The following is a 10,521-nucleotide window of genomic DNA, read 5'->3' on the forward strand; positions in this document are numbered from 1 at the left end:
TCACTTTGTCGGTGCAGAGGAGCAAACAGCGGCGCTCTGATCCGACGCCGCGATGCAAAAACATTCTGGTTTTGATTCTGGTGTCGTTGCTTTTCTCCCCCACGAAGTTCTGACTCACACGTCAACAACAACAACAACAACAACAACAACAGAAACAAGAGTGTGGTTTATTGTGCTGCTGACACACTGACCCCATGACCTCTGCAGAGACGGCAACCTTTAACCGAGCAAGTAGAAAGTACTGGGACTTGTGCAAAGACACACACACACACACACACACACACACACACACACACACACACACACACACACACACACACACACACACACACACACACACACACACACACACACACACACACACACCACTAGCTCTGCTACTTTCGTACTCGTCTGTTCGACATCGTCGCTGGAGGGAAAATGTTCAAATCCTGTTCAACGTTACACAGAATAAATTATTATAAATATCTATAGTCAGGTTGTGTTTGACAGTTTGTTTTTATGGAAACTTTAAGTTCTTGAGACGTTACTGGACAAAAAGTCGTCACATTATGTATTTTCAGATGTAAAAGATGTTTTGTAGATTAAAACATTCGGATGTATAATCCAGATATTCTGCATGTTTTTGACCGTTAAAAAATAATAATCCTACATAAACAGCAGGGTGTGTGTTTGTTTGTATGTGGGAATGTGTGAATGTGTGTGTGTGTGTGTGTGTGTGTGTGTGTGTGTGGTTTATCTTGACCTAACATGTCTTCGTGTAAATTATATATTTCTATAACATCCTCTTTCTCCACATTTACAATAAAACAACTTTATATTTGTAGTTTTATTTCCATGAGCAGTAAATCTACTGATCGACACTGCAGTTCACTATAATGATTATATAAACCACAACATTTACTCATATTAATCTCAGCTCATGAGTACATTCATGTGTACTGAATGTAAGTAAAGAACTGAGTCTGTACACGAGACAACAACAACAACAACAACATCAACACAAGAAAAGGCGTACTGTCGCTTTAAATGACAACACCTCCCAGCAGTCGCTGGTCCTCGGTGAGTTTCGCTGCAACACCGGTTGTGGTTCATACTACAGACACACACACACAGACACACACACAGACAGAGCAGAGCTCACCAGCAAGGAGCCGCGTCTGGAATCCGGGTTCTTGTACAGATGTGACGACGAGAGCGCGCGAGGAAGCGCCGCCAGGAGCCGAGCTGCTGCAGGTGAGAGAGAGAGAGAGAGAGAGAGAGAGAGAGAGAGAAAAAGAGAGAGAGAGAGAGGGAGAGAGAGAGAGAGAGAGAGAGAGAGAGAGAGAGAGAGAGAGAGAGAGAGAGAGAGAGAGAGAGAGAGAGAGAGAGTTCCAACAAAGAAGAAGAGATCCACCTGATCGGACTAACCTGGACTACATGTGTAGACCAGTCCAGAGACGCTGAGTGGCGGCAGCAGCGCGAGCTCACAGAGTGAATGTAGCTCGTGAGTGGAAAGTGTGTGAGCCAACAGGTGCGTCAGGTCACACCTGTTGGGCACCGCGCGGACTAGTTTCACCCCGCTGGGTCTGGGCTCTACTTTGTTACAGCTCCCTGTCTGTTGTGTTTGTGTACGTACAGGTTGGCGTTCATCCGGAGGACACACACAGACACACACAGACACACGCGCAGCCGGACATGGCTCCCTGGGGTCGGTCTTCACCGCTTCGGCTCTAGTCCCGCCGCGGCGCCGCTTCCGCCTCAGAAACAGGTGGATCCTGTTCCTGCGTTCACCTCCTCCTGCTCCTCCTCGCGGTCTCCTTTATGGGGAACCAGGTGGAGAAGCTCACGCACCTGAGTTACGCCGAGGTGCCGACGTCCGACCCGAACGGGCTCGACCCGGACGACGAGGGTCCGCGCATCGGCGTCTCGTACATCTTCTCCTGCGACGACCAGGACGAGCAGGACGAGCCGCACCTGGAGCGCCACGCGGCTGACCACGAGGAGAAGCCCTTCGACCCGCGGGACGAGCTGGCGTGCGCCATTTACTACCGGGACGAGTGCGTGCACGAGGCGAGCGCCGGCGGGGGCGCGCCGCTGTCCGCGGAGAGCCTCCTGAACAAGTGCCGGCCGGGAGACCTGCTGGAGTTCGTGGCCACGGGCCAGTACCCGCACTGGGCCGTGTACGTGGGGGACTTCCAGGTGGTCCACATGCACCGCGCCGAGATCAAGAACAACTTCCTCACCGACGTGAGCCAGGGGAAGAAGGGCCGCGTGGTGAACGGCCTCTACAGGTACCGCGCGCTCCCGCCGCAGGCGGTCGTGCGCAACGCCCTGGACCACGTCGGGGCGCGCGACCGCGAGCTGTACTGGAGGAACTCCGAGTGCTTCGCCGCGTGGTGCCGCTTCGGCAAGCGCGAGTTCAAGATCGGGGGCGAGATCCGCATCGGGAAGCAGCCGTACCGCCTGAAGCTGCTCTTCTCCGACAAGAAGAGCCACGTGCTGGAGTTCCAGAGCCTGGAGGACGTCATCATGGAGAAGAGGAGGAACGACCAGATCGGGAGAGACGCCGTGATGCAGGAGCTGGCCAACCACCTGAACGCCGCGCAGGAGCACAAGGAGGGACACAACTGATGGAGGTCACCGGCTGCCGGTCAGCTCTAAGGTGTTCAATGGAGGACACACACACACTTTGTCATGCCGGAACTACACAACCTGTGTGTTGTTGAGGGAGCATCATCCCCCAGTCAACCAATGAGAGGGGTTTCTGTGGACTTGGGTTGCAAAGAAACCCCCAAAACCTACAGGGAGCTCTGACCTGGACGTTTGAGAGGAGAGGAGAGGAAACTAGATGAGATGAAAGGAGAGAGGAAAGGAGAAGAAACTAGATGAGATGAAAGGAGAGAGGAAAGGAGAGGAAAAGAAAGGAGAGGAAACTAGATGAGATGAAAGGAGAGAGGAAAGGAAAGGAAAAGAAAGGAGAGGAAACTAGATGAGATGAAAGGAGAGAGGAAAGGAAAGGAGAGGAAAAGAAAGGAGAGGAAACTAGATGAGATGAAAGGAGAGAGGAAAGGAGAGGAAAAGAAAGGAGAGGAAACTAGATGAGATGAAAGGAGAGAAGAGAGGAAAGTAAAGGACAGGAAAAGCCCAGACATTTGACCTCTCCGGGTCAAAGAAACCCCGATCCTACCAGGGAACTACAACTTCAACGTTTCCTTGGAGAGGAGAGGAGAGGAAAGGAGAGGAAAGGAAAGGAGAGGAGAGGAAAGGAAAGGAGAGGAGAGGAGCAGCCCAGACATCATGGGGTGACACTTGCCTCCTCTCAGAAGTAACTCGTGTTAAACTTCCTCCCTCACTCCTGATCAGGAACAGTTTATGATTATTGTTGTGTCTCTAAGATGAAGCGTGTTGTTTGGAGCCGTGATGGTCGTCTCTGCTCCAGCAGCTGTTTACTCAGGTGATGACGTCGACCGAAGAGACCACGACGTCGTCGTTGTCGTTGTTGTGTTTGTTGTTTCCAGTCATCACTCGGCTTCACACGCTACGACTGCACTTTGACTCACTCACCCGTTAACAGTTTATTTTTTTGAAAAGAAAAAAGATGTTTGTATAAAGGTTTATGGAAATAAATATATATTTGAACAGTTAAGTTTTTTTTTGTTTTATTTAGAAAAAGATTTTGGGAAAAGATTTCAAGTCTTAACATTTTAAAGATGTAAAGCACAATGCTCATGAATAATGTCAGAAGCCAAAAGTCGATGTTTTTATATGATGAAGCACATCCTGAACACCAGCGTCACGAGTCCCAGTCCACACGCCGCCAAACCAGTAGAACCAGTACGAGCCAGCAGCGTACATACAGGCATCTATATAAATGTTTATTCTTTTAATCAAACTATTGTCTCTCATTCATTTGAGTCATTTAAGGTTTACTGTATGCTTTGAATCCTCATTGTTAGTTTAAATACTACATTTTATCACTTTTTACTGTTTACACACACATTTCACACAATGTTTGATCATGAACATTTAGTTTAAAGTCCTGAACATTTAGTTTAAAGTCATGAACATTTAGTGTAAAGTCATGAACATTTAGTTTAAAGTCATGAACATTTAGTTTAAAGTCATGAACATTTAGTTTAAAGTCATGAACATTTGGTTTAAAGTCATGAACATTTGGTTTAAAGTCATGAACACTTGGTTTAAAGTCATGAACATTTGGTTTAAAGTCGTGAACATTTGGTTTAAAGTCGTGAACACTTGGTTTAAAGTCGTGAACACTTGGTTTAAAGTCATGAACACTTGGTTTAAAGTCATGAACATTTGTTTTAAAGTCATGAACATTTGGTTTAAAGTCATGAACACTTGGTTTAAAGTCATGAACACTTGGTTTAAAGTCATGAACACTTGGTTTAAAGTCGTGTGAATCTGTTGGTCACAATGTGTATGAACCCTGTAATGAAATCCTCATTTAGTTTATATTTGCTGTATGAAGAAAAAAGAGGATAATTTAAACTGTACGATCTAAAATTCCACTTGATGTAACTTGATATGATTGAAGTTGTGATGAGAAACATGAAGTTTAAATTATGGATCAGAAAACAGGTAGAGAAGCAAAATATAGATATCTGTGACGATGCCGTCCACACAGGCTGAGACGGAAAGTTCAGCCGGATATGAGGGTTTTGAACTGTGAGACCTTGTGTCCTCTTCCTCCTCTTCCTCCTCTTCCTCTTCCTCCTCTGGGTTTCAGAGGAAGCTGATGACTCGCTCTTAGTGAGTTACTTCTGTTTGCTTTTTCTTCTGGTGATATTTGCACAGAGATAAAACTGTAGGCCTTGTGCTGCAGGTGAAGGACCCAGAGCATCATCATCATCATCATCATCATCATCATCATCATCATCATCATCACCATCATCACCACGAGGAAAGCTGCCAGACACATTTGCATTTCCTCAATCCTCTACGGTTTCCCACAGTGATGATATCTAAGTTGTGTGTGTGTGTGTGTGTGTGTGTGTGTGTGTGTGTGTGTGTGTGTGTGTGTGATGCATATTTATGACGATCGTTCATATTCTTCACAGCGGTGAGGCGGCTGCCGTCTGTAATGCTGAATATTAACTCCCGTTTGTCATGTGAGACAAAACATTATTCAATTTGAGTTTTCTCGCCACATATTTTTGGGCTTTCTGTGATCTCAGGGGCCATAAACACAACGACTGATATATAATATATGATTATATAATTATATAATAACACTCTGAGAAGAGAGAAAGGGGCATGAAGCTGTCGGCTGAGTGAATATAACTCAGTGGTTTTATGGTGCAGCTCGTCTGTGAGTCCACTGAAGCTGCTGATCGCTGCACGAGGACACACAGCTCATCTCTGAGGCTGCAGGTCCACACCGACCTGGAGAACCTGGAGAACCTTGAAGGCCTGGAAAAGTTATTGAAAGAATAAAATCCCCAAAGTTGTGTAAATGTGTTATATTTAAGCTGAGTTATAAATAATGAATCTGCTTTTAAAAGCAAGAGGCTCAAAATATCAGCAGCATACATACAGGCATCTATATAAATGTTTATTCTTTTAATCAAACTATTGTCTCTCATTCATTTGAGTCATTTAAGGTTTACTGTATGCTTTGAATCCTCATTGTTAGTTTAAATACTACATTTTATCACTTTTTACTGTTTACACACACATTTCACACAATGTTTGATCATGAACATTTAGTTTAAAGTCATAAACATTTAGTTTAAAGTCATGAACATTTAGTTTAAAGTCATGAACATTTAAAGTCATGAACATTTAGTTTAAAGTCATGAACATTTGGTTTAAAGTCATGAACATTTGGTTTAAAGTCATGAACATTTAGTTTAAAGTCATGAACATTTAGTTTAAAGTCATGAACATTTGGTTTAAAGTCATGAACATTTAGTTTAAAGACATATATATGTGGTTAAAAGTCATTGAAATATGGTTTAAAGTCATTGAAATATGGTTTAAAGTCATGGAAATTGGTTGAGATTTATGGAAAAGTCATGATAATTTGGTTACGTCATGAGCTCATTGGTCATAATGAACGTTGGAGGTCTTGTGCGTGGAGAACCGGCCGAACAAAACAGGGAACCTAATCCTAAAAAACCTCTGCACGCTCATCTTTCCTTCAGTCTCTCATTCAGACCGGCAGCCGCAGAAAGAAGGAAGAAGAAGAAGAAGAAGAAGAAGAAGAAGAAGAAGAAGAAGAAGAAGAAGAAGAAGAAGAAGAAGAAGAAGAAGAAGCGTCTCGTGGAGTGATAGATGGAGTGAGACCAGAGGGAAGCGTTTGGGTTTGGACGTGTGTTCTCGTCCCGTCACGTCCTCCTGCAGCATGCAGCATGCAGCATGCAGGATGCAGCATGCAGAATGTAGCATGCAGCATGCAGAATGCAGCATGCAGCATGCAGGACGGCCTGCAGCCCGCAGGCTGCTGGCAGCGTCGCAGCAGCCTGCAGCAGAGCGCCACTCAAACCCGCCGTGTTCACTCACGAGAAGAGCTCGTCATCTCACGAGCTCTTCTCCCACGCGGACGCGCCCGAGCTCAGAGGAGACAGGATGCGACTGGATGCGACTGGATGCGACTGGATGCGACAGGCCGACAGGACGGTGGGAGAAGATCTCAGGACGTCGCCTCGAGCCTCCGAGAGATGGAGAACACGGAGGAGCTGGAGGATGATGACAATCATACTAATAACTTCATTTATAAAACAAAGTGCTCTGCAGAGAAGCAAAGTAGAGTTATGCATAACTTAAACACCAGTACACAGAAGGAGGACGCATGCACACATCCAGAAACAAACAAAACTGCATTAAAAACATAAAAGAACGACGTCACCTAAAAGCTTTTCCATAAAAATGGGTTTTAGGAAGTTATTGATTCTGCGAGCGGAAGATTCATAAGTTTGAGGACATTTCACGTCGTGTGGCTCGACTATCTAGAGAATATGAATTCCACCTGCGGATGTTCATAGATGTTCAGTTTGTTTGTCTACGAGCTGCTCAGTTCCTGCTGATGTTCCTCTTCTAGCAGAGAAGTACGAGGAGTTATGAATGCTGCAGGAGAGAGCGTGTAAGATACGATAGTAAAACAATTGCACATCTATTATTGCTTGAATCCAGAACTGCAGCGCTGATGAACAGCAGCTCGACTCTTTCCCCTCATGTCAACGCTTTACAACAAAATATGAACTTGTTTCCTGTTTCCAAAACGAGCCGCTGCAGCGTTTATGTTTCACCTCGCCCACTCACCTGAATCCTGTTCACTGTGGAGAGAGAGAGAGAGAGAGAGAGAGAGAGAGAGAGAGAGAGAGAGAGAGAGAGAGAGAGAGACAGAGAGAGAGAGAGAGAGAGAGAGAGAGAGAGAGAGAGAGAATTAACTGCACTGCATTCATTAGTACTTATTGATCCGCAGTGCTGCAACTTAACTTTTTATCCCACATTTCACTGTAAACTGTTATTTTGTTCTTTGGGGCTGAACTGAGTTCCTCTCTCTCTCTGTGATCTTTGATCCTTCACTGTTTGTTTTTCCGCTGCACAACAGTAAAGTCCATTCCTTCAGGTCCATGGCGTTCAAAGCGCCGCTCTGCTTCCTTCAAAGCCACATTCCCATAACCTGGTTCACACTGTTTGTGCTGCACCTGCTACTTTTCAACACTTCATGTAGTTTGTCTGCAGACAGACGGAAACCAATGTCCCTTCCCTCTGTGCTTTCTTTCACTTTCCTCCTCGCATGTGGTCTGTTAGGACTGAGCAGAGTGAAGCTGTAAAGTGCTGAGCTCCTGATCAGTTTAAAAGATGTACGACGACGCTTTTAAAGGAAATAACAAAGGAAACAAGAAACGCCAACGTGTCGAGTCAGGCGGTGAAGATACGAGGCGTCGTGGCTCAGCGAGAAGAACCAAGAATATCTTTTTGATTTGATATATTTAAAGAAGCGCGTCGCTCCAGCTCGGCGGATGGAGTCGGCCTCTCTTTCGGGTCGGGAGCTGTCGCGTCCGGTCAGCATGTCTGGTTTACATAAGCGGAGCCAGACAGCAGCAGAGCCCCGCGGGGAGGCGTCAACTAACTGACCCTGTTCTTTTGGATAGGGGATGGACGAACGAGCCAACAAAAGAAGAGAGAGAGGGACGGCGAGGGCTGCAGTAAAGGGAGGAGAGGGAGGAGGAGAGGAGAGAGGAGAGGAAAGAGGAGAGGAAAGAGGAGAAGAAAGAGGAGAGGCAGCTCTGTGGTGACTAACCCTCACACATGAACCGGACGGAGGATCGTTGCCTTCGAGCCCTCTGACCCGTTTGTCGCTTCAATTATTTATGGCGGATTCAATAGCGATCAACTTTCGTCTTATCCGGAGTGATCAGAGAGAACTGAGCGCTCCATCTTCAGCTGCACGCTGACGTCGTGTCCGTCAGCAGGTTAACAATCACAGAATTACTGTTTAAGTTGTCAACTTATGACAAAATATAACCTTTTACGAAAAAGCTCTTCTGCTCTGCTTCACAGAGTTTATCCTGAGCTACATGACAATCGTTGTAGAACAAAGAAAGACATATTAATACCGTGAAAGTCGGGTACAAGCCGCTCCTACCTTCGGTGGGTGTCCCCGCTGTAGCAAGCTAGCGCTGCTGCTAGCTCCACGCTAGCTGCTGCTGCTACTTACCCGCGTCCCCGCTCCACGAGTCTGACGTCGAGCCGGAGCCGCTACCTTCAGTGGTTGTCAGCGGAGCTAGCATGGAAGCTAGCGGAGAGCTTTAGCAGGAACTAGGAGCAGCGCTAGCTAGCGACAGCACGGTGCTAGCGGTGTACCGGCTTGTAACCCAACTTTCTACGGTATATTAAATAATACATAAAGTACATTGTTAGTATTTTAGGCTCGTGAGAACATGAGCAAAGTCCCAGTTTTGGAGAAGTGTCAGGTGAGTGTTCAGGTGCGCTGCACCTGGCAGCGAGAGCCATCATCCCCAGACGGTTTTTTTTGTGTGACAATGATTAGCGCCTTCACGCTGGCGGCAGTCTGAAAAACTTCCTCTCAGATCTCAGGGAATCAAATTAGTGCTGATCTCCATTCGTGCTCTTCTCTAAGTTCAACTCCACGCTGCTGCTCCTGCAGTCACTTTCATTGCTGAGGGTCAGAGCTGGATGTGCTTCTGTGCTTCTTCTTCACCAATAATAGTAATTAAAACACGTGTGGTGAGACACGTTCATATCTGAACGGTGAACACACAGATATGTGTTGCATAAACAGGAAACAGCTCATTAACTAGCGAGCTTCAGAAATCCTGGTTGGCGTTCCCGTTTTCAGTCTTTATGCTAAGCTAAGCTGAGCTAACTGGCCCCATAATGTTGAACTATTCCTTTAAAAACAAGTCAAAGAATTGATTTATGACTAGAAGATTACAGAGAGCCTATTGGTTAGCTGTGTGTATTGGTTTGTGTGTTTGGTATCGTGTGTGTGTGTGTGTGTGTGTGTGTGTGTGTGTGTGTGTGTGTGTGTGGTGTGTGCGTCCGCGTATGTGTGCATGACACGTGTGTGTGTACGTGCATGCGTGCGAGCATACATGTGCATGTGTGTGTATGCTTGTGTGTGTGGCGGTCTGGGTGGCGCAGTAGCTGAGGCTGCTGCTGGCGGCATGTTAGCTGCTAACAATTAGCCGCCGTTGAGGCTAATGGAGGAAAAGCCTCTAGACTCAGATTGAGGCTGTCTCAGCGTTTCAGAGCTGCTTTGACGTCTAAACATCTTTTGGGATTCCAGAGAACAGACGTGGCAACGGCACCAGAATCTAAATGAAAATGCGGCTGATGTTTTTATTGGAGGATAACTTGTCTGTAAGAGCATGAACGGGCCAAACGCTCCGTGCAAACCTTTTGTTTTGACACATTTCATACTTCCCACGCTCGTCTGCCAACACAAACCGGACTGAGCCGATGTTCCGCCGTCGTCCGAGCAGCAAAAGGTGCAGAGCTCCACTTTGCTTCTGGAGATTTGTCACAGCGACGCATCTTAACGTCACTAATTCAGCGTCCCAGAGATGGATCAGGCTCCCATGTGCACTGCAGTTTATTGCCTTATGATTATGAGACTAATTACCAAGATGTATTACAACGCCCCCCTCCCTTGTGTGCATGGGATGTACGTGTTTACACACACACACACACACACACACACACACACACACACACACACACAGAAATACTGTAGCTATGATTAAATCTGCTAATGAGGACGCTTGAGAGGCCGGAGAGCTGCGAAGAAGCAACGAAGAGATCCCCTCCTTTAAAATGTGGCTCTTCTTATTTAAAACCTTTCACACAAATCAACAAAAGCCAACACCATCATCATCATCATCATCTTCATGATCATCTTCGCAATTTCAGAAAACAACTTTATCGGTTTTGCGATGGACTTTTTTTTTTGTCTCTTTTTTTGTCTCTTTTTTTTTCTGCCGCCAGAGAAAAACAATAATTGCAACAAGGCTTCTTACAAAGTAACATCAGTCATGATACACAAAG

At 46.0% G+C, this 10,521-nt stretch overlaps 2 protein-coding genes across 3 annotated transcripts in view; one reads left to right on the plus strand and one right to left on the minus strand.

Moving 5' to 3' along the window:
• The window catches only part of LOC137799537 (CUB and sushi domain-containing protein 3-like), a gene marked incomplete at its 5' end in the record, with an annotated part of 388,544 nt that extends 378,224 nt beyond the window's left edge, over nucleotides 1-10,320 (minus strand). Inside the window, one exon of the mRNA XM_068596333.1 lies at nucleotides 10,314-10,320. Coding sequence (XP_068452434.1) covers nucleotides 10,314-10,320 — 7 coding nt within the window. The remainder of the gene's footprint in view (nucleotides 1-10,313) is intronic.
• lratd2b (LRAT domain containing 2b) lies at nucleotides 751-3,628 on the plus strand. 2 transcript variants are annotated; one of them, XM_068596381.1, is made up of 2 exons: nucleotides 751-1,236; nucleotides 1,621-3,628. In XM_068596381.1, exon 2 carries the CDS (start codon nucleotides 1,804-1,806, stop codon nucleotides 2,611-2,613), a length of 810 nt encoding a protein of 269 aa, XP_068452482.1. In that variant the 5' UTR covers nucleotides 751-1,236; nucleotides 1,621-1,803; the 3' UTR covers nucleotides 2,614-3,628. The 2 variants fall into 2 exon arrangements, with proteins under 2 accessions (XP_068452482.1, XP_068452483.1); XM_068596382.1 differs by lacking the exon at nucleotides 751-1,236 and adding an exon at nucleotides 1,339-1,513.
• Nucleotides 10,321-10,521: the final 201 nt, after the last annotated feature.

The sequence above is a fragment of the Clinocottus analis genome, unplaced genomic scaffold (genome assembly GCF_023055335.1).
Source record: "Clinocottus analis isolate CAN_PGR_092001 unplaced genomic scaffold, fCliAna1.0.p SCAF_36, whole genome shotgun sequence".
Classification (NCBI taxonomy): Eukaryota; Metazoa; Chordata; class Actinopteri; order Perciformes; family Cottidae; genus Clinocottus; species Clinocottus analis.